The sequence below is a fragment of the Oncorhynchus mykiss genome, chromosome 15 (assembly GCF_013265735.2).
Source record: "Oncorhynchus mykiss isolate Arlee chromosome 15, USDA_OmykA_1.1, whole genome shotgun sequence".
Lineage (NCBI taxonomy): Eukaryota > Metazoa > Chordata > Actinopteri > Salmoniformes > Salmonidae > Oncorhynchus > Oncorhynchus mykiss.
In genome coordinates, this window is record NC_048579.1 from 43,720,277 (window position 1) to 43,744,519 (window position 24,243).

General features: G+C 43.1%; 1 protein-coding gene across 2 annotated transcripts; it reads right to left on the reverse strand.

The window, feature by feature from the left end:
• Positions 1-3,080: 3,080 nt before the first annotated feature.
• Positions 3,081-17,455, reverse strand: LOC110490731 (septin-5-like). Of its 2 annotated transcripts, none has more exons than XM_036944403.1 (12): positions 17,175-17,455; positions 12,612-13,013; positions 10,474-10,570; positions 10,227-10,313; positions 9,929-10,052; positions 7,584-7,718; positions 7,323-7,440; positions 5,012-5,113; positions 4,801-4,897; positions 4,367-4,529; positions 4,066-4,177; positions 3,081-3,881 (listed from the first exon to the last, which is right to left on the reverse strand). In XM_036944403.1, the coding sequence occupies exons 2-12, from the start codon at positions 12,960-12,962 to the stop codon at positions 3,810-3,812; spliced, it is 1,458 nt and encodes a 485-aa protein (XP_036800298.1). In that variant the 5' UTR covers positions 12,963-13,013; positions 17,175-17,455; the 3' UTR covers positions 3,081-3,809. The 2 variants fall into 2 exon arrangements, with proteins under 2 accessions (XP_036800298.1, XP_036800297.1); XM_036944402.1 differs by lacking the exon at positions 17,175-17,455 and adding an exon at positions 13,988-14,091.
• Between the last annotated feature and the right edge of the window lie 6,788 nt (positions 17,456-24,243).

Here is a 24,243-nt window from a genome sequence, read left to right on the forward strand (position 1 = left end):
GTGCGACAGAGAGAGAGGGAGGGTGCGACAGAGAGAGGGAGGGAGAGAGAGCGAGGGAGAGAGAGCGAGGGAGAGAGAGGGTGTGACAGTTCGCTTCAACATTTGCTACACAGTGTGACATTTGTACCATTCAACGTTTGCTCCCGTTTGGTGAGTATAGCGAGGTGTGGCCTGATCAAGATGGGTGTGACCATTTGAAATCGCAAAACTCATGCAGCAACTTTGCCTCTGTAATCACAAAGCTTATCAACTGGTAGTACAGTACAGTTTCCGCTGAATTCAAAGTTGCACACCGTTCTGTCGTACTGAATGCAACCCTGGACTCAAATCACAATCTGACAGAGAGGGCAGGAAGAGAAAGAGCGAGTGAAGCCGTGCTCATTGATCCCAGGTAACAAGGAGTACATGATCAGGTTGATTCAGACTACAGGATTTGTGACCAGAACATTCCTCCCCAGAACATTAACTCTCAAGACTTATGGGTACAGTGCCTTGCGAAAGTATTCGGCCCCCTTGAACTTTGCGACCTTTTGCCACATTTCAGGCTTCAAACATAAAGATATAAAACTATTTTTTTGTGAAGAATCAACAACAAGTGGGACACAAGCATGAAGTGGAACAACATTTATCGGATATTTCAAACTTTTTTAACAAATCAAAAACTGAAAAATTGGGCGTGCAAAATTATTCAGCCCCTTTACATTCAGTGCAGCAAACTCTCTCCAGAAGTTCAGTGAGGATCTCTGAATGATCCAATGTTGACCTAAATGACTAATGATGATAAATACAATCCACCTGTGTGTAATCAAGTCTCCGTATAAATGCACCTGCACTGTGATAGTCTCAGAGGTCCGTTAAAAGCGCAGAGAGCATCATGAAGAACAAGGAACACACCAGGCAGGTCCGAGATACTGTTGTGAAGAAGTTTAAAGCCGGATTTGGATACAAAAAGATTTCCCAAGCTTTAAACATCCCAAGGAGCACTGTGCATGCGATAATATTGAAATGGAAGGAGTATCAGACCACTGCAAATCTACCAAGACCTGGCCGTCCCTCTAAACTTTCAGCTCATACAAGGAGAAGACTGATCAGAGATGCAGCCAAGAGGCCCATGATCACTCTGGATGAACTGCAGAGATCTACAGCTGAGGTGGGAGACGCTGTCCATAGGACAACAATCAGTCGTATATTGCACAAATCTGGCCTTTATGGAAGAGTGGCAAGAAGAAAGCCATTTCTTAAAGATATCCATAAAAAGTGTCGTTTAAAGTTTGCCACAAGCCACCTGGGAGACACACCAAACATGTGGAAGAAGGTGCTCTGGTCAGATGAAGCCAAAATTGAACTTTTTGGCAACAATGCAAAACGTTATGTTTGGCGTAAAAGCCACACAGCTCATCACCCTGAACACACCATCACCACTGTCAAACATGGTGGTGGCAGCATCAAGGTTTGGGCCTGCTTTTCTTCAGCAGGGACAGGGAAGATGGTTAAAATTGATGGGAAGATGGATGGAGCCAAATACAGGACCATTCTGGAAGAAAACCTGATGGAGTCTGCAAAAGACCTGAGACTGGGATGGAAATTTGTCTTCCAACAAGACAATGATCCAAAACATAAAGCAAAATCTACAATGGAATGGTTCAAAAATAAACATATCCAGGTGTTAGAATGGCCAAGTCAAAGTCCAGACCTGAATCCAATCGAGAATCTGTGGAAAGAACTGAAAACTGCTGTTCACAAATGCTCTCCATCCAACCTCACTGAGCTCGAGCTGTTTTGCAAGGAGGAATGGGAAAAAAGTCAGTCTCTCGATGTGCAAAACTGATAGAGACATACCCCAAGCGACTTACAGCTGTAATCGCAGCAAAAGGTGGTGCTACAAAGTATTAACTTAAGGGGGCTGAATAATTTTGCACGCCCAATTTTTCAGTTTTTGATTTGTTAAAAAAGTTTGAAATATCCAATAAATGTCGTTCCACTTCATGATTGTGTCCCACTTGTTGTTGATTCTTCACAAAAAAATACAGTTTTATATCTTTATGTTTGAAGCCTGAAATGTGGCAAAAGGTCGCAAAGTTCAAGGGGGCCGAATACTACCCAAATTGTACCCGATTTCATATATAGGGCACTACTATGGGCCCTAGTAAAAATAGGAAGTGAATAGGAAATAGGATGCCATTTGGGACAGATCCATGGATGAACTCATACATGAATTGTTCTCGAGGACACCGACTCCTGTTACAGCCAGAGCCTGCTTTGGGTAGAAGTCACCTGTAGACACAGGTTCAGTCTACCCGCCGCCAGTCTCTCGTTCCCTCTCTCATCTCCTCAGACGCACTAACGTAAGATGAATATTCACTCAGGCATCAGGGGTCCTACTCATTCATTCATAAAACCGTACCACAACATTGCAGCCTCATCCAGGACTGCTCTTCTCCTGCTCAATAGCCCACCCTGCTGCCCGTCTCCCATCATAGCCACTGAAAACCTTATCCTGGTGTTAGAACAAGGGAACAGCTCTGGGGGCTGGACACATAGCATACCTGCTGTGTATGTGTGAGAGATAGTGAATTATATGCCCCTTTGCCAGCCTATGCATGTCTGACTACGTTCGAGTCACCATCATATATGTATGTAAGCAATCTCATATGGTCCTACTGGTGTTTCAGGTGTGTGTGTGTGTGTGCGCGTATGCCTATATTCAGTAGGTTTTCTATTCTACACTATGGTGGATAAATCTACTGTTCCTGGTGCATGGTTCTATTTCTGTTGTAGCATTTTGACGTGTGTGTGTGCATGCAGCGCGCTCCTGTCGGTGTGTAATCAGTCATAACATTCTCCTTCAACCATAGCACTGTGACAACCTTGATCTACACCCGGAGATGATCTGAGAGCAAGCAGAAAAGCAGTGGGTGTGATGTCCCTTTTGTGTTCAAGTGTGTGTGTTTGGTAGGAGAGCGACTGAAACGTGGGGGGAGGGGGGGGGGGAACTAAATATTTTCTCTTTAGAACACTCTGATGTTTGACTTTTCGAATATAAGTGTGTATGTACGTATGGGTGTATTTTTGTATATGTGTGATTGTATGCACGTTGTTTTGCATATACATGTGTGTATTTTACTCTTTAACCTTGCATGTAGATTGCGATTTAGGTTCCGTTTCAATGTAGTTTTTTTTTTTTTGTATGTTTCTTTCTGGGACCATGTACAATATTGTATGATGTGGGCAGGATCTTGGACCTCATGCTACAATGTTATTATATATATAAATATAAAACACAGATGTTTTCCCTATGGAGAAAGTTGAAGTTATATATCGCCTGTACACTTTGGGCTGCCTTTTGGATCCAACTGTCCACCATGTTTAAAGATAACAACAGTACTACAAACTATTCATTAGGACAAAAGTATGATGAAAACAAATAATAATGAAGATTATGAATAAATCATATTACATTTGCTACACACTGTTTGTGCTGCTTCTTTCTTTCTGACACTTCAACGGTCTAAGTTGACACCTCGGGTATGTCGGTAATCAAGACTAGGCCACAGCATTACTAACAACGTTTACAGGACCTCCATATTTCTCCGGGAACAAAAACGACATGGGTTCAGAACATTCAGATGCAGAGGATTCCTGCCCCATCTCATCGCCATGGAGACCTCGAAGGCTGATACACCAATGAGGAGAATGGTGCTGGTTTGAGTGAGGTTGTCACGTTTCTTCCTCTGATGCAAATTCCCTCCTTCCCTTTTCTAGGTGTCTACGGGAATGGACCTCAGAGGCCCAGGAGGATTGTTGGTAAATCAGTAGTCTGGTTTCTGTCCTTGTTGCATCTGCTCGTGGATCCTCTCCAACACCTCCTGCATCCTCCTCAACTAGAGGGGCAAGAGAAGGTCAGGAAAGTTAGTGTTTGTGTGTCGGTCAGTCTAGGTTTTTTGAGACGCTGAAGAAGAACGTTCCAAAACGTAGACTGGAAGAAGACCAACTTCTATGCAGTGCAATTAATCCAGATACAGGTGTGTGTGTTGTCTGTCTAGGAGTGCACGTGGGTGTTCTCACCTCCTCGTCCTTCTCCCAGATGAGCCTCTCTGTCTCGCGGTCTACAGGGGCCAGTGGGAGTGGGGTCATGGGGAAGTCAGCGCTGCTCTCACTCTGAATCTTATCACGCAAGCTAACACAGAACAAAACAAAGGTCAAATAAATTGTCATTCTTTTTGTGCAGAATAACCTTGTAGCACAACCGTTGTGCCAAATGTGTTGTGCATCAGTACAACTTTAGTGTGTATGGGTCTGGGTAGTTCTGTGTACGTCTATTCTATGTGTGTGGGTGGGTGTGTGTGTGTGTGTGTGTAGTACCAACCTGCGTTTCCTCTCCTGCACCACCATGCGTGTCATGTTCTGTATACACTGTGCTCTGTAGTTCTCGTAGTGTGTCTCTCTGGTGACATCCTTCAGGTCCTGCATGTGAGTCTTCACCAACATGTTCCTCAGCAGCAGGAAATCACTGTGGGCCGGGTCCTCCACTGACAACACAACACTGCTATTAGGTCAGTGTGTTTTCACAGAAAGACATTTAGGCTGGAATTCAATCGAAGGTAGTACACTGTCGACAAGTCATTTCCTTGTAGTTCGCGGAGATTGCAGTCACGGTAATCTGTGCGAATGTGTATTTTTTAAAGGCAAGCTCAGTGAGGCCCAACTCTGCTGTTCACCGCAGCGAGGAAAGTTCAGTTGTGTGTGTGTGTGTGTGTGAGATCTGTAGTGTAAACGTGAAGGTGTGCCTGTGCAGCGTACCTTCCACTACACCCCAGGGGTAGAGCCGACCTCTGAACTTGCGTCCTTTACTCTCAACCTGGATGTTACTGCCTATTACAGCAAAAGGAATACTGTCCTAGAGAGAGAGATCAAGGTTTTCATGGTTAAGCCATGTGGTCAGCGCTATATGCAATGGACTAAACATACAGATGCCCTAATAGCCCTCTATCCTCCCCAGGTCTGAAGTCACCTTGAGCAGCTGCTCCTGCTGTTTAAACTCCTCATCTTCATCAAAGTCACAGTCTGGGAACTGGTAGATGTTGATGCCAAACTTCTCCATCTCCTCTCGGATCTACACAGGCACACGCATACAGTATTCACACCCCTTGACCTTTTCCACAATGTTGTGTTACAGACAGAATTTAAAATGGATTCAATTGCATCCATAATGTCAAATAGATTTTTTTGTCTTGATTATTACAAATGAATAACATAATAAAAAGCTGAAATGTTTTGAGTCAATAAGTATTCAACCCCTTTGTTAAGAAAACCTAAATAAGTTCAGGAATAAAAATGTGCTTAACAAGTCACAATAATTAGCATCCTGTTTGCAACAAGGCACTAAAGAAATACTGCAAAAAATATTCTGTTGTATTGGATTTACCTTAAACACAACACATTACCGAGTATCAATCTCCATATATTCAAGCATAATGGTGGCTGCATCATGTTATGGGTATGCTTGTAATCGTTAAGGACGGGGTCATTTTTCAGGATAAAAAGACAAATGAAGTTTAGCACAGGCAAATTCCTAGAGAAACAGACAGTGAAGAGATGAATTCGCCATTCAGCAGGACACACAAGGCCAAATCTACACGAGTTGCATACCAAGAAGACAGTGCATTTTCCCGAGTTACAGTTTTGACTTAAATCTGCTTAAAAATCTATGGCAAGACCTGAAAATGGTTGTCTAGCAATGATATACAACCAATTTAACAGAGCTGAAGAATTTTGAAAAGAATAATGGGTAAATATTGTACATTCCAGGTGTGTTAAGCTCTTAGAGACTTACCCAGAAAGACTCTCAGATGCAATCACTGCTAAAGGTAATTATGTACTTACTCAAGGGGGTTGAATACTTATCTAATCAAGATGTTTTATTTTTCATATTCTTTTTTACAAATGTTAAAAATGTTCTTCCATGTTGAGAGTAATTTGTGTAGATTGAAAAATTAAAAAGACAAATCCATTTAAATCCAATTTTGCAACCCAACATTATAGCACAGGGCAAGTATATACCCCAACATTATAGCACAGGGCAAGTATATACCCCAACATTATAGCACAGGGCAAGTACACTGCTCAAAAAAATAAAGGGAACACTTAAACAACACAATGTAACTCCAAGTCAATCACACTTCTGTGAAATCAAACTGTCCACTTAGGAAGCAACACTGATTGACAATACATTTCACATGCTGTTATGCAAATGGTATAGACAACAGGTTGAAATTATAGGCAATTAGCAAGACACCCCCAATAAAGGAGTGGTTCTGCAGGTGGTGACCACAGACCACTTCTCAGTTCCTATGCTTCCTGGCTGATGTTTTGGTCACTTTTGAATGCTGGTGGTGCTTTCACTCTAGTGGTAGCATGAGACGGAGTCTACAACCCACACAAGTGGCTCAGGTAGTGCAGCTCATCCAGAATGGAACATCAATGCGAGCTGTGGCAAGAAGGTTTGCAGTGTCTGTCAGCGTAGTGTCCAGAGCATGGAGGCGCTACCAGGAGACAGGCCAGTACATCAGGAGACGTGGAGGAGGCCGTAGGAGGGCAACAACCCAGCAGCAGGACCACTACCTCTGCCTTTGTGCAAGGAGGAACAGGAGGAGCACTGCCAGAGCCCTGCAAAATGACCTCCAGCAGGCCACAAATGTGCATGTGTCTGCTCAAATGGTCAGAAACAGACTCCATGAGGGTGGTATGAGGGCCCGACGTCCACAGGTGGGGGTTGTGCAAATTCGCCACTGGCGCCCTGTGCTCTTCACAGATGAAAGCAGGTTCACACTGAGCACGTGCCAGACGTGACAGGAGGCCACACACACTACTGAGCCTCATTTTGACTTGTTTTAAGGACATTACATCAAAGTTGGATCAGCCTGTAGTGTGGTTTTCCACTTTAATTTTGAGTGTGACTCCAAATCCAGACTTACATGGTTTGATAAATTTGATTTCCATTGATAACTTTTGTGTGATTTTGTTGTCAGCACATTCAACTATGTAAAGAAAAAAAGTATTTAATAAGAATATTTCATTCATTCAGATCTAGGATGTGTTATTTTAGTGTTACCTTTATTTTTTTGAGCAGTGTATATACCCCAACATTATAGCACAGGGCAAGTATATACCCCAACATTATAGCACAGGGCAAGTATATACCCCAACATTATAGAACAGATATAGATTACAGAAATTCTGTAGCACAGATAGGAATATCACAGGTAAAATTAGCACTGGTAAAGATAATTAAAGATTACCATAGCACAGGTACAGTCTCTTACCTTCATCTTCTTCCTGCGGACCTCAGTGGGTGTGAGGCTGTCAGCTTTGGCCAGAACAGGGACTATGTTCACTTTGTCATGCAGAGCCCTCATACATTCCACATCCAACGGCCGCAGACTGGAGAGTCACACACACACAGGCAAAATTATTTAAATAATTGTGGAAAAGCAGGTTTACTGTGAAAGAACTGTGTGTATCTACCTCATACTTGTGTCGAGAGAGAGAGAAAGAAAATATGTATTGTGTGTGTAGTCTGGTACCCATGTCCGAAGGGAGAGATGAAGTAGAGGCAGCAGTGGACTCTGTTATCCTGGATGTTCTTTCTGTTCAGGCCGCTCTCGTCTCTGAAGTACTGCTCAAACTGCTGGTCAATGTAGTCCTCTATCTCTTTCCAGCTATAAAGAGCACAAACACCACTCAGAGGAAACAATAAACATGGTGGATCAACATGATGATAGATGTACACTCTCCACTATAGCTCCACTCGGCAAAGTGACGTTTCCTACAAAAATCACGGAAGTGGGGCATAGAAGCAATCTTTCCCCATTGAAAGGAGTCAAGCCAAGCCCGAATTCAAGAAATAACAACACGCATAGTTAAAAGCATTTCTTCAATTATAGCTCCCGTCCAAATGTCGTGAATGATATACAGTAAACACACATACACAAGTATACAGTGGGGCAAAAAAGTATTTAGTTTGCCACCAATTGTGCAAGATCTCCCACTTAAAAAGATGAGAGGCCTGTAATTTTCATCATAGGTACACTTCAACTATGACAGACAAAATGACAAAAGAAAATCCAGAAAATCACGTTGTAGGATTTTTTATACATTTATTTGCAAATTATGGTGGAAAATAAGTATTTGGTCACCTACAAACAAGCAATATTTCTGGCTCTCACAGACCTGTAACTTCTTCTTTAAGAGGCTCCTCTGTCCTCCACTCGTTACCTGTATTAATAGCACCTGTTTGAGCTTGTTATCAGTATAAAAGACACAGCCTCAAACAGTCACACTCCAAACTCCACTATGGCCAAGACCAAAGAGCTGTCAAAGGACACCAGAAACAAAATTGTAGACCTGCACCAGGCTGGGAAGACTGAATCTGCAATAGGTAAGCAGCTTGGTTTGAAGAAATCAACTGTGGGAGCAATTATTAGGAAATGGAAGACATACAAGACCACTGGTAATCTCCCTCGATCTGGGGCTCCACGCAAGATCTCACCCCGTGGGGTCAAAATGATCACAAGAACGGTGAGCAAAAATCCCAGAACCACACGGGGGGACCTAGTGAATGACCTGCAGAGAGCTGGGACCAAAGTAACAAAGCCTACCATCAGTAACACACTACGCCGCCAGGGACTCAAAAACATGTCCAGGCCCGTCTGAAGTTTGCTAGAGAGCATTTGGATGATCCAGAAGAAGATTGGGAGAATGTCATATGGTCAGATGAAACCAAAATATAACTTTTTGGTAAAACTCAACTCGTTGTGTTTGGAGGACAAAGAATGCTGAGTTGCATCCAAAGAACACCATACCTACTGTGAAGCATGGGGTGGAAACATTATGCTTTGGGGCTGTTTTCTGCAAAGGGACCAGGACGACTGATCCGTGTAAAGGAAAGAATGAATGGGGCCATGTATCGTGAGATTTTGAGTGAAAACATCCTTCCATCAGCAAGGGCATTGAAGATGAAACAGATGAAACCAAGTTGAAAGTCCGTGGAGTGGCGTAGCCAGTCTCCAGATCTCAACCCCATAGAAAATCTTTGGAGGGAGTTGAAAGTCCGTGTTGCCCAGCAACAGCCCCAAAACATCACTGCTCTTGAGGAGATCTGCATGGAGGAATGGGCCAAAATACCAGCAACAGTGTGTGGAAACCTTGTGAAGACATACAGAAAACGTTTGACCTCTGTCATTGCCAACAAAGGGTATATAACAAAGTATTGAGATAAACTTTTGTTATTGACCAAATACTTATTTTCCACCATAAGTTGCAAATAAAATCATAAAAAATCCTACAATGTGATTTTCTGGATCTTTTTTACTGATTTGGTCTGTCATAGTTGAAGTGTACCTATGATGAAAATTACAGGCCTCTCATCTTTTTAAGTGGGAGAACTTGCACAATTGGTGGCTGACTAAATACTTTTTTGCCCCACTGTATATGTCATAGTTACCAGTCAACTCCATTACACTCAAGTTACTTAACCAGTGAATGCTAGCTATGCTAGCTAATCTACCAGTCTGTATTAATGAGTGTTAGCACAACCTGCACACGTAAATGTATATTTTTAAGGGGTATGCAGCAGGTTGATAATAATGTCACCAAAGTATTCTGTATTAGATATTTCAAACAGCATTCCTAGCTAATGAGTATTTAATTTAAAAGTAGGAACAAGATTTAACAAGACAACCTTGGGACTAATGTGAGTTGGTGCCAACGGGCAGATGAGGGATTACATTTTTTTTTTTATTTTTTTTTTTTTTTACATCTGTGCCCCCAGTAGAGGGGCGTGGCCACTGAATCGTCATTCCATGAGGGACTATGATAGCAGCAAATCATCATGAGATAATCATAATTCCAGCCTAAATAACCCATGTACCTCTCTGTGTTGTTGACAGCGTCACCAAACCCTGGTGTATCTACGATGGAGAGTCTGAGTCTGACCCCCTTCTCCTCGATACCCACGGTGTGTTTGGTGATGAACACTGTTTGCACGATCCGCTCTACACACACACACACGCGGATGTATAAAAGCAATCTTGAAGATCAGGGTTGTAATAGAAGAGGCAAATCATTCCAAAAAGGACACAACTTGCTGTTATAGCAAAACAATAATAGTAGTTAATAGCAACGGACACATTGAGAAAGGAGTTTTACTGACAATATTTCTGTCTCACCCTCTGCATTCAGCACCTTCCTGTTGTTGTAGAGGTCTGTAAGGTACAGACTGTTGACCAGAGTGGATTTACCCAGACCAGACTCTCCTAGAGAAAGAAGGCAAGTCAGTCATTATTCTATCTACTTTTTTTCTGCACAAATAAATGTTGGGCAATGTTCACCTAAATAAAACAAAGTTATTTGGAATAGATTATTTTCTGTCTATAATACATTTCAGTAGTAATCTGAGTAATTTAGATGTCTCACCTGCTACCATGAGGGTGAAGGCAAAACCCTTTTTGACTGACTTCCTGTGTACCTGGTTGGGTAGAGTGGCAAAGCCCACATACTCCCTGTCCATGTCCTGTAGGGAAGACAGAAGACGGGACATAAAACACGCTGTTTGCAAATGTATTAAATGAAATACAGAAATATCTCACTTACATATACTACTGTTCAAATGTTTAGCGTCACTTAGAAATGTCCTTGTTTTTGAAAGAAAAGCACATTTTTTGTCCATTAAAATTACATTAAATTGATCAGAAATACAGTGTAGACATTGTTAATGTTGTAAATGACAAATGTAGCTGGAAACGGCAGATTTTTTATGGAATATCTACATTGGTGTACAGAGGCCCATTATCAGCAACCATCACTCCTGTATCCAATGGCACATTGTGTTAGCTAATCCAGGTTTATAATTTTAAAAGGCTAACTGATCAATAGAAAACCCTTTTGCAATTATGTTAGCACAGCTGAAAACTGCAAGTTGAGTATCTGGAGCATGAGCATTTGTGGGTTGGATTACAGGCTCAAAATGGCCAGAAACAAAGAACTTTCTTCTGAAACTCATCAGTCTATTCTTGTCCTGAGAAATGAAGGCTATTCCATGTGAGAAATTGCCAAGAAACTGAAGATCTTGTACAACGCTGTGTACTACTCCCTTCACAGAACAGCGCAAACTGGCACTGACCAGAATAGAAAGAGGAGTGGGAGGCCCCGGTGCACAACTGAGCAAGAGGACAAGTACATTAGTGTCTACTTTGAGAATCAGACATCTCACAAGTCCTGAACTGGCAGCTTCAAAAAATAGTACCCGCAAAACACCCGTCTCAACGTCAACAGTGAAGAGGCAACCCTGGGACGCTGGCCTTTTAGGTAGAGTTCCTCTGTCCAGTGTCTGTGTTCTTCTGCCCATCTTAATATTTTCTTTTTATTGGCCAGTCTGAGAAATTGCTTTTTTGTTTGCAAATCTGCCTAGAAGGCCAGCATCCCGGAGTCGCTCTCTCAGTACTTTGCTCCGTTCGTCTTTCCCCTCGATCCTGACTAGTCTCCCAGTCCCTGCCGCTGAAAATCGTCCCCACAGCATGATGCTGCCACTACCATGCTTCACCCAGACGTGACATTTGGCATTCAGGCCAAAGAGTTCAATCTTGGTTTCATCAGACCAGAGAATCTTGTTTCTCATGGTCTGAGAGTCCTTTAGGTGGATTTTGGCAAACTCCAAGTGGGCTGTCATGTGCCTTTTACTGAGGAGTGGCTTCCTTCTGGCTACTCTTCCATAATGGCCTGATTGGTGGAGTGCGGCAGAGATGGTTGTCCTTCTGGAAGGTTCTCCCATCTCCACAGAGGAACTCTGGAGCTCTGTCAGAGTGACCATCTGGTTCTTGGTCACCTCCCTTCTACCCCGATTGCTCAGTTTGGTCGGGCGGCCAGCTCTAGGAAGAGTCTTGGTGGTTCCAAACTTCTTCCATTTAAGAATGATGGAGGACACTGTGTTCTTGGGGACCTTCAATGCTGCAGATATTTTTTGGTACCCTTCTCCAGATCTGTGCCGACACATTCCTGTCCAGGAGGTCTACGGTCATTTCCTTCGACCTCATGGCCTGGTTTTTGCTCTGACATGCACCGTCAACTGTGGAACCTTTTATAAAGACAGGTGTGTGCCTTTCCAAATCATGTCCAATCAATTGAATTTACCACAGGTGGACTCCAATCAAGTTGTAGAAACAGCTCAAGGATGATCAATGGCAACAGGATGCACCGGAGCTCAATTTAGAGTCTTCATAGCAAAAGGGTCTAAATACTTATGTAAATAAAGGTATGTTTATTTGTAATACATTTGCAAACCTGTTTTCACTTGTGTGTAGATTGTTTTCCTCCTCAATGTAATATATTTTAGAATAAGGCTGTTATTTAACAAAATGTGGAAAAAGTCAAGGGTCTGAATACTTTCCGAATGCACTGTAGTTTCACATTATAAAAGATGCTTATTGGTCACTACATCATTAGATACATATGCGATCACACTTCTGCACACTCTTCCTGAAGTTTTCAGAATGATTCTAGCACTACATCTGTGCACACATAGATCTCACTCACACACATATCCACACCTCACCCACCTCTGCAGAGTCGTAAGGGTCAAAGTTTCCCCAGGGGCTGCGTGGTCGGGACTGAGGGGAGGAGTCCATGGACCGCGACCCCATAGAGGTCAGCTGGTACTTCCTCAACTTCAGCGGCTCAAACTCTCCCTCCAGGGGGGCACGTTTGGTCCTGGGGGGGGTGAAGGGAGGGGGGCCACTAGGGGAGGGCCGAGAAAGCAGGGGTGTCCCTCCTGGGGTGTGAGGGGATCGCCCCATCTCAAGCCCAGTTCCTTCTGGTTCTCGGTCAACGACAGGTGTGTGGCATCCCGGAGTTGTGTTTTGGTCCACAGATGCACCCCGGGGTGGGGGGGTGGGGGGAAGGTCTCTCATGGTGTAGGCCAGCTCTGCATCCTCTGGCTCCTCAATAGACAGACTGGACAACTGGGGGAGGAGGGGGTTATGAAGCCAAATATCAATTATATAGCCTTTTTACATCAGCAGTTGTCTGAAAGTGCTTAACAAATACCGGCCTAGTCACTGAAGCGCAAGCAAAGCAGAAACATAGTGGAGGGGGGAAACTAGGATATATACCCGCAGAACAGATTGTCCACCACATTACTAACATCTGTCTCGTCATTTCATGTTGAAGGACATGAGTAAAGGAAGCCTCTTGTGCTGAATGCAGGGCTTCCTAAGGAAGAATCAGCTCACACTGTCTGATCAACAGGCCCGTCTACCTTCTCACACTAGTTAACCATAGAATTGCCCTACTTCACACCTTAAACAGCGCGTTTCACTCTGGGATCGATAGGTGGTAAATTTGCAAAGTCTGAGGTAAACACTGACCGAATTAGGTGAAACACGGGGTCCTGTGCTGACACAACATAAACAATGTAAACTGCTGTGTACCCTACTGCCGGTTGGATTCCACATGACACAACGTGCAATTTCACCAACTACCGACTGACCCAAAACAACAAGCAATTTGGAACACTTTAATTCAGAACAACAGACGTAAAAGTAGTAAGTGGACATCTGTATGTAAACTGCATTTTGAGGGGGTGCCAGGACACACGACCAGAATATGTCAACAATATTTCCCTGGTTCAAGGAATGGCCTGACATAATCAACACACACAACCTGACCTACCCGAATGCACAAATGCCCCTGAATGAACCCCAACTTGCCCTATTGACCGTAAGAGGTCTTCGGAAGAAACCAGCTGCGCCCAGACGAAGATAACCATCATCTGCTTGCTAGCTAAGTTAGCTTGACGCATGCTGTTGTTAATTAGCTTGCTAGTTAACAGATCTTCTGTAGCTAACCAGGTTGCTTACGGTGCTCTTCTGGCAGCCAACAATAATATTAAAACTAGCATAATGAAGAGGATGTTTCTGCTTTATTCAGCCCATACCTGCATGTGGATTGTGCCTGGCTTTATCTATGTAGCGGTCTTACAAGGCACAGCTTCATAGCTGGCTAAAGCCACAATCTGGTATTGGGCTATCCTACAAACAAAACAAAATGAAGAGTAGAGACACTGTTCATTTTCACTGTTCATATTTTTATCAAGTGTTGAGTAATGTATATATATTACCAGTCAAAAGTTTGGACTCACCTACTCATTCAAGGGTGTTCCTTTATTTTCTACATTGTACAATAATAGAGAACACATTAAAACTATGAAATAACATATGGAATCATGTATTACCCCAAAAAGTGTTAAACAAATCAAAACATATTTTAGATTCTTCAAAGTATCCACCCTTTGCCTTGATGACAGCTTTGCACACTTTTGCTATTCTCTCAACCAGCTTCATGAAGTAGTCACCTGGAATGCTTTTCCAACAGCCTTGAATGAGTTACCACATATGCTGAGCACTTGTTGGCTACTTTTCCTTCACTCATCCGAAACCATCTCAATTGGGTTGAGGTCGGGTGATCTGATGCAGCACTCCATCACTCTCCTCATTGGTCAAATAGCTCTTACAGCCTGGAGGTGTGTTTTGGGTCATTGTCCTGTTGAAAATCAAATAATTGTCCCACTAAGCCCAAATCCAGATGGGATGGTGTATCACTGCAGAATGATGTGGTAGCCATGCTGGTTAAGTGTGCCATGAATTCTAAATAAATTACAGACAGTATCACCGGCAAAGCACCATCACACCTCCTCCTCCATGCTGCACGGTGGGAACCACACGTGGAGATCATCCATTCACCTACTCTGCATCTCACAAAGACATGGCAGTTGGAAACAAAAATTTGGACTCATCCGAACAAAGGATAGATTTTCACCAGTATAATGCTATTGCTCGTGTTTCTTGGCCCAAGCAAGTCTTCTTATTAGTGTCTTTAAGTAGTGGTTTCTCTAGGTCTTCCTTTCCTGTGGTGGTCCTCATGAGAGCCAGTTTCATCATAGCGCTTGATGGTTTTTGCGACTGCACTTGAAGTAACTTTCAAAGTTCTTTACATTTTCCGGATTGACTATCCTTCACTGTCCTTTCTCCTTGTTTATTTGAGCTGTTCTTGCCATAATATGGATTGGTCTTTTACCAAATAGGGCCATCTTCTGTATACCACCCCTACCTTGTCACAACACAACTGTTTGGCTCAAACGCATTAAGAAGGAAAGAAATTCCACAAACTAACTTTTAACAAGGCACACCTGTTAATTGAAATGCATTCCAGGTGACTACCTCATGAAGCTGGTTGAGAGAATGCCAAGAGTGTGCAAAGCTGTCAAGGCAAAGGGTGGCTACTTTGAAGTATCTCAAATAATAGTTTGATTTGTTTAACAGTTTTTTGGTTACTAACTGATACCATGTGTTAATTCATAGTTTTGATGTCTTCACTATTATTGTACAATGTAGAAAATAGTAAAAACAAAGAAAAATGCTGGAATGAGTAGGTGCATCCAAACTTTTGACTAGTATATTGTGTGTAATATATATATATATATATATATATATATATACACACACACACACACACATGTATTTATTGTTGGACATAAGACTGTAAAAACACCAGGAAATGAGCTCCATATGATTTTATTTCAGAAATCTGTTCCCAAGTATTCCCACACATAATAGACACGTGATTGTGTACAAATGTAAGCAAGGTTGGAAATGTATGTTTTAGTCAAACATATGTTTGGGCTTCTTGCTGTCAATTTGCAGTCAACAAATGATTTGCAATTATGTTCCGGTTCCCCGACCATCTGCTCAAGAAGAAAATTGGCCGTGGCTGAATCTAGTTGATGATCTCTGCTGTACAGACACAGTGATCGGAGATGATTTGCTCTCTGGACACCATTTGCCTTTCCAGCGCGAGGGCTGCTAATTGACAGCGCAAAAAAACAAATAAATTGTAATGCAAGGTTTTCGGTTTTTTTTTTTACAAAAATGTTTGGTGATCGACTAAGAATGCCTTGAAGATCGACCGGTCGATTGTGACCGGTTGGTTACCACTGTTCTAATCATTCTACTTCTATGAGCCCAATCCTACCCGTCACATCATATTACCCACAACCCACTACAACGGGCTTAACGCTAGGCTCTCTCTAATACGCTGATCTCCGGTAAGAGGATGGGGGGGTTGGAGACTTAGTCTAGCACACACACTTGTTTACCTACTACAGTACATTGTAACCTACAACAATTCTACAAATATAGATGGAACTAAAGGAATATATCTTAAACTCTTCTCCGTATGTAGGGTTTTCAGCAATTACATTTGCCCACATTTGGCTCTGTGTAAACTACAATTTCGACACTATTTTAACGTTTAGAAACGTCAAATCAGCGCTTTCAATAAGGGTTTCCTAAACATATACTGATATGCCTCTTATCTTTCATTTAAGCGAGAAATAATATTTCAAATTAAAAAGAGACACTTACTGTAGCAGTTTTGCACAGATCCATACACCGTGTGTGCCTCCAGTTGAGAAACTACACTTCCCCCCCAGTTAGCTACACACAGGTGTTCAAAGCAGTTAACTAATTAGCATAGGTGGGGGCCAGTCTTTCCCGAAAACAAGCCCTGTAAACATGGAGATCTGGCAATGTGGGAACACTAATCTTAACCCTATAAAAAAAGGTGTGTAGTAATTTACCTTTAGTTGTCTTATCATTTCTTGCTGATATGAAAGATATTCCTTATGTTTCCAAAACAGTAACGCAAGCAGTGCGAGTTATTAGAGGATGTGTTGGGCTCTTAATAAAGATACTATCGTTTATAGGCACTAAAGTCTATGAATGGGGTACTAAAGGTCCTACCTGGATGTCTGAACAGAGTGCAGAAGAGACCATAGGAGAGAGTATGGAGGACACAAGAAGTTATGGGAAGATAACATGCTGTTCAATCAATAAAGAGATGAATTGATCAATGTAAAACTGTCTGACCTGGCCAAACGGATATCAGAAGAAAAAAAAGACAGCAGAATAAACTAAATTATAGACCATCTATTGCACAAAAAACATCCAACATTACACCATAACTGCAAGTAAAAGTAGAACATGTTAAATCAGGCTATTTAAAAAAAAAAATATTGCAGTTGCTATTTCAAAGGGCTAGATCCCATGACTGCACCCAGAATTTACCAGGTTTGAAGCTGCTACGTAACCTGACAGGCGACGACATGTGGTCCATGTTGCGGTGCAGTGCGCTGTCAGCTGGTCATCGGACGGCTAAAATCGCGTACCTTCGGTGTCTGTCAAAACAATCTCGCTCCGTCAATGACCGGATTTTGTTCCAACTTGGCCCTAAACCAGGGGTACGTTCAGTTTGCTTGAACGTTTGCTACGCTGCAGAACAGTTTGTACTTCGTACGTTTTCCCAAAACGTTCTTGAACAGACTTTGAGATGTGTGCGGGGGTGTGGCTTGCAGCAAAGAGTGACCTATTTAAAAAGGCAGCGGTGAATTTTGAACCCACAACCCAGCCCTTCCCCGTTTTTCATTCATCAGTTCACTTCAACACGCCTGGTCTTCAGGTTCGGTTAAATAACTAATATGAAGTGCCTGCACCACTCCAAGACCAGAGTTGCCGACATATCTGATTTCAGTGGGTTCAAGACAACTCTGAACTCTGAAAGAAATCTAGATCCGACTGGGGAGAAATCGTCATCCAACTTAGAATTCCAAGTCAGAAACTGAGGAATCTTTACTAACTAAATTATTGGGATCATCTGGTTACCACCAATGTTTGGAATTCATTGAGCTCGTTGACAAAAACCATGGGATGCCTTTTCACACAGATACTTTGTCAAAGGTCCGGTCACTCTGGTGGGTCTGTGTTAGCTATGCAATTTTTATATTGAATATCATCTATTAATTTACTCTTATTAGTATTTTAAGTAGCAGCTAAATGTCAGCCAGGGAAACTAATTGTTCTCACATACAGAATTTTCTGCATGACTGTGACGCTCTTTACCTCAATTGTTAGGATGTTCTTGTGATCACAATATTCACGACAGTACTACTTATTATGTTCAAATAGAAAGATAATTAAATCATGTTTACTTTAAAAAGATGGGCCTGGCTTAGAATAGAACATTCAGTTTTCTGTCTGTGTGGCACTGTTTACCGCAATTTTCTGGAACTTCTTGTGACCAGAACTAGAGATAAATAAAGGTGTTTCTTTAAAAATACTTAATTAATACAATACATTAAGGGAAAGGATCCCAATGCTGGCTGCCATGGTTAACAGAAACACAGGACATTCAGGGCCGGCATTATGGGCTGGCCATGTAAAATATTGATCATTTATTTGACGAGGCGCGCCAACAGAAAGATGCATCAATCTCACATAAAGCATCCGAGCGAGCGAAACAGCGCGTCTCTGTATGTGTAGACCATGTATCTGATGCTGTCTGGACAAAAGGAGGTCCAGACAGTATCAGATACATTTTTTTATTTTTTTACATTTTTACCCCTTTTTCTCCCCAATTTCGTGGTATCCAATTGTTGTAGTAGCTACTATCTTGTCTCATCTCTACAACTCCCGTACGGGCTCGGGAGAGACGAAGGTTGAAAGTCATGCGTACTCCGACCAGCCGCACTGCTTCTTAACACAGCGCGCATCCAACCCGGAAGCCAGCCACACCAATGTGTCGGAGGATACACCGTGCACCTCGCAACCTTGGTTAGCGCGCACTGCGCCAGGCCCGCCACAGGAGTCGCTGGTGCGCGATGAGACAAGGACATCCCTACCGACCAAGCCCTCCCTAACCCGGACGACGCTAGGCCAATTGTGCGTCGCCCCACGGACCTCCCGGTCGCGGCCGGTTACGGCAGAGCCTGGGCGCGAACCCAGGGACTCTGATGGCACAGCTGGGGCTGCAGTACAGCGCCCTTAACCACTGCGCCACCCGGGAGCAGAGAGGAAGAGGCGAAGCGAGACGGGTCACTCTCTCAAATCTGTCCTCAATAAGCTCAATGCGTTTCGATAAAAACAAATGTAGACCTACATTTGTCGACTGCATTACCGCCTTGTATCCATTATATATGGATCTCTGGTTTCAGCCACTTGCAAATTAGAAAGAAAAGTTGGCGGGTGCACAGTGCATTGTTCCCCTAAACCAAATTGATGTTTTTCCAAAACTATATAATTACTCCTGTCTAAATGAAATCATTTCAAATATTTAGCTACACAGGATCATTACCTTCTTTACATTTTTTTGCTGTGGATTGTTTCAAATCACAAGTGCATAGGCCTAAGCAGTGGCGACCCATCATTCAGGGCAGGTGGGGCTCAAAACAGGTGGGGCTCTGCATACAAACATGGTATTTTTTGCTTTCTTGGAGCTCTAAAATGCAGGTGTTTAAGCCTAGATCAGTGCTAGCTGTTGTGGGGCAACCAGCGGAAAATACGGAGTGTAGGGGTTGGTAATGTTCTCTAGTTGCGCCGTGATTGTCTCAGTGTTCTGTCACTCATGGGGACTGTCTTCTCAAAGGATATTGACCTCATCCTGTCAGTTGAGGATGCCTGGTCATTCTTTAAAAGTAGTGTGTGTGGCCTCCACGTGCCTGTATGACCTCCCTACAACGCCTGGGCATGCTCCTGATGAGGTGGCGGATGGTCTCCTGAGGGATCTCCTCCCAGACCTGGACTAAAGCATCCGCCAACTCCTGGACAGTCTGTGGTGGATGGAGCGAGACATGATGTCCCAGATGTGCTCAATTGGATTCAGGTCTGGGGAATGGGTGGGTCAGTCCATAGCATCAATGCCTTCCTCTTGCAGGAACTGCTGACACACTCCAGCCACATGAGGTCTAGCATTGTCTTGCATTAGGAGGAACCCAGGGCCAACCGCACCAGCATATGGTCCTCACAAGGGGTCTGAGGATCTCATCTCGGTACCTAATGGCAGTCTGGCTACCTCTGGCGAGCACATGGCCCCCCAAAGAAATGCCACCCCACACCATGACTGACCCACCGCCAAACCGGTCATGCTGGAGGATGTTGCAGGCAGCAGAACGTTCTCCACGGCGTCTTCAGTCTATGTCACGTCTGTCACATGTGCTCAGTGTGAACCTGCTTTCATCTGTGAAGAGCACAGGGCGCCAGTGGCGAATTTGCCAATCTTGGTGTTCTCTGGCAAATGAAAAACATCCTACACGGTGTTGGGCTGTAAGCACAACCCCCACCTGTGGAGGTCGGGCCCTCATTACCACCCTCATGGAGTCTGTTTCTGACCGTTTGAGCAGACACATGCACATTTGTAGCCTGCTGGAGGTCATTTTGCAGGGCTCTGGCAGTGCTCCTCCTGCTCCTCCTTGCACAAGGCAGAGGTAGCGGTCCTGCTGCTGGGTTGTTGCACTGCTACGGCCTCCTCCACGTCTCCTGATGTACTGGCCTGTCTCCTGGTAGCGCCTCCATGCTCTGGACACTACGCTTACAGACACAGCAAACCTTCTTGCCACAGCTCGCATTGATGTCCCATCCTGGATGAGCTGCACTACCTGAGCCACTTGTGTGGGTTGTAGACTCCGCCTCATGCTACCACTAGAGTGAAAGCACCGCCAGCATTCAAGTGACCAAAACATCAGCCTGGAAGCATAGGAACTGAGAAGTGGTCTGTGGTCACCACCTGCAGAACCACTCCTTTATTGGGGGTGTCTTGCTAATTGCCTATAATTTCCACCTGTTGTCTATTCCATTTGAACAACAGCATGTGAAATGTATTGTCAATCAGTGTTGCTTCCTAAGTGGACAGTTTGATTTCACAGAAGTGTGATTGACTTGGAGTTACATTGTGTTGTTTAAGTGTTCCCTTCATTTTTTTGAGCAGTGTACATCCACAGTAAAACGAGTCCTACATCGACATAACCTGAAAAGCCGCTCAGCAAGGAAGAAGCCACAAGATCGTACATTTTGGAGAAACGTCCTCTGGTCTGACGAAACAAAAATAGAACTGTTTGGCCATAACGGCTATTGTTATGTTTGGAGGAAAAAGGGGGATGCTTGCAAGCCGAAGAACACCATCCCAACCGTGAAGCACGGGTTGGCAGCATCATATTGTGGGGGTGCTTTGCTGCAGGAGGGACTGGTGCACTTCACAAAATATTGGCATCATGAGGAGGAAAATTATGTGGATATATTGAAGCAACATCTCAAGACATCAGTCAGGAAGTTAAAGCTTGGTCTCAAGGAGGCCTACAAACCTGACTCAGTTACACCAGCTCTGTCAGGAGGAATGGGCCAAAATTCACCCAGCTTATTGTGGGAAGCTTGTGGAAGGCTACCCAAAATGTTTGACCCAAGTTAAACAATTTAATGGCAATGCTACCAAATAGTAATTGAGTGTATGTAAACTTCTGACCTACTGGGAATGTGATGAAAGAAATGAAAGCTGAAATAAATCACTCTACTATTATTCTGACATTTCACATTCTTAAAATAAAGTGGGGATCCTAACTGACCTAAGACAGGACATTTCTACTAGGATTAAATGTCAGGAATTGAGAAACACCTTAGCCAAATACAGTGCCTTGCGAAAGTATTCGGCCCCCTTGAACTTTGCGACCTTTTGCCACATTTCAGACTTCAAACATAAAGATATAAAACTGTATTTTTTTGTGAAGAATCAACAACAAGTGGGACACAATCATGAAGTGGAACGACATTTATTGGATATTTCAAACTTTTTTAACAAATCAAAAACTGAAAAATTGGGCGTGCAAAATTATTCAGCCCCCTTAAGTTAATACTTTGTAGCGCCACCTTTTGCTGCGATTACAGCTGTAAGTCGCTTGGGGTATGTCTCTATCAGTTTTGCACATCGAGAGACTGACTTTTTTCCCATTCCTCCTTGCAAAACAGCTCGAGCTCAGTGAGGTTGGATGGAGAGCATTTGTGAACAGCAGTTTTCAGTTCTTTCCACAGATTCTCGATTGGATTCAGGTCTGGACTTTGACTTGGCCATTCTAACACCTGGATATGTTTATTTTTGAACCATTCCATTGTAGATTTTGTTTTATGTTTTGGATCATTGTCTTGTTGGAAGACAAATCTCCGTCCCAGTCTCAGGTCTTTTGCAGACTCCATCAGGTTTTCTTCCAGAATGGTCCTGTATTTGGCTCCATCCATCTTCCCATCAATTTTAACCATCTTCCCTGTCCCTGCTGAAGAAAAGCAGGCCCAAACCATGATGCTGCCACCACCATGTTTGACAGTGGGGATGGTGTGTTCAGGGTGATGAGCTGTGTTGCTTTTACGCCAAACATAACGTTTTGCATTGTTGCCAAAAAGTTCAATTTTGGTTTCATCTGACCAGAGCACCTTCTTCCACATGTTTGGTGTGTCTCCCAGGTGGCTTGTGGCAAACTTTAAACGACACTTTTTATGGATATCTTTAAAAAATGGCTTTCTTCTTGCCACTCTTCCATAAAGGCCAGATTTGTGCAATATACGACTGATTGTTGTCCTATGGACAGAGTCTCCCACCTCAACTGTAGATCTCTGCAGTTCATCCAGAGTGATCATGGGCCTCTTGGCTGCATCTCTGATCAGTCTTCTCCTTGTATGAGCTGAAAGTTTAGAGGGACGGCCAGGTCTTGGTAGATTTGCAGTGGTCTGATACTCCTTCCATTTCAATATTATCGCTTGCACAGTGCTCCTTGGGATGTTTAAAGCTTGGGAAATCTTTTTGTATCCAAATCCGGCTTTAAACTTCTTCACAACAGTATCTCGGACCTGCCTGGTGTGTTCCTTGTTCTTCATAATGCTCTCTGCGCTTTTAACGGACCTCTGAGACTATCACAGTGCAGGTGCATTTATACGGAGACTTGATTACACACAGGTGGATTGTAATTTATCATCATTAGTCATTTAGGTCAACATTGGATCATTCAGAGATCCTCACTGAACTTCTGGAGAGAGTTTGCTGCACTGAAAGTAAAGGGGCTGAATAATTTTGCACGCCCAATTTTTCAGTTTTTGATTTGTTAAAATTTTTTGAAATATCCAATAAATGTCGTTCCACTTCATGATTGTGTCCCACTTGTTGTTGATTCTTCACAAAAAAATAGTTTGATATCTTTATGTTTGAAGCCTGAAATGTGGCAAAAGGTCGCAAAGTTCAAGGGGTCCGAATACTTTCGCAAGGCACTGTAAATTGCCATAAATGTTTAATGCTTTTCGACCTGTCCCCAAATTAATATAATTGGTTCAGAGTTGTTTTTTTTGTGTTTTTTTTTAACTTTTGTTGTCGTGATCGTGTTTGGTGTGGGGGGACAAAATAAATGTATGTACGATGGCGCACGCACGCAGCCGATTTGGGTTCCGTGTTACAGTGGCTTGGAAATACAACGACATTACTAAGGGATCCTGAGTGGCGCTACGGTCTAAGACACTGCACCGGCAGTGATAGAGGCATCACTACAGACTCGGGTTCGGTCCCAGGCTGTATCACAACCGACCGTTATCGTGAGTCCCATAGGGCGGCGCACAACTGGCCCAGCATCGTCTGGGTTAGGGGAGGGTTTGGCTGGGGTAGGCAGCCATTGAAAATAAGAATGTTAAAGGGAGTATAAAAAGTATAAAAATGTGTAGGAAAACATTTAGTCATAATTTCAATGTCATCCGAATTGACTTCAGATGCAGTATAACGTTAGATAGCTAAGATTGGGGGGAGACCAACTCGGTTTCCAACTCGGATTTTAGCTAGCTACCGTTAACATTGCTAGCTATTTTGGGATAACTTTGTTAGCTATTGACATTGCCATTCATTTGACGACATGTTAATGATGGGAAAGTTGTTTCCTACTAAACATCTGCTTACTTCAGCAATATCTTATTTCCAAGTCACTATAGTGTTATTTAGACAAAAATGTTGTTAGCCTCCATCTATCACGACTTGTGGGCACCAGTATGGGGCCTTCTTCTTCAATGAGGTTTAACGATGGTTGGCATCCAATAAATGTTGCATTATCACCATCTACAAGACTGGAGTATAACTCGCATATACTTTGCTTAATATATATATGTATATAATAATAATAATACAAATACAACAAATACCCTACCATCTAACACTATAGTCACCAAAAAGAATAATAAATACCATACTCAACTATTTGAATCTATTTAGTTCTACTTCAGCCTGAAAGGATGGGACATCACCACTTAACACACCCTGTAACTGTTCTGATGTCTTGCACACCCAAAT

Bases quoted from the DNA above. Each gene is read 5' to 3' on its own strand.
- LOC110490731 (XM_036944402.1), bottom strand. The intron at 10,314-10,473 runs GTGAGACATCTA...TTCTTTCTCTAG, and splicing joins CTTCACCCTCATGGTAGCAG to GAGAGTCTGGTCTGGGTAAA. The intron at 3,882-4,065 runs GTGAGAACACCC...TTGCCCCTCTAG, and splicing joins TCTGGGAGAAGGACGAGGAG to TTGAGGAGGATGCAGGAGGT.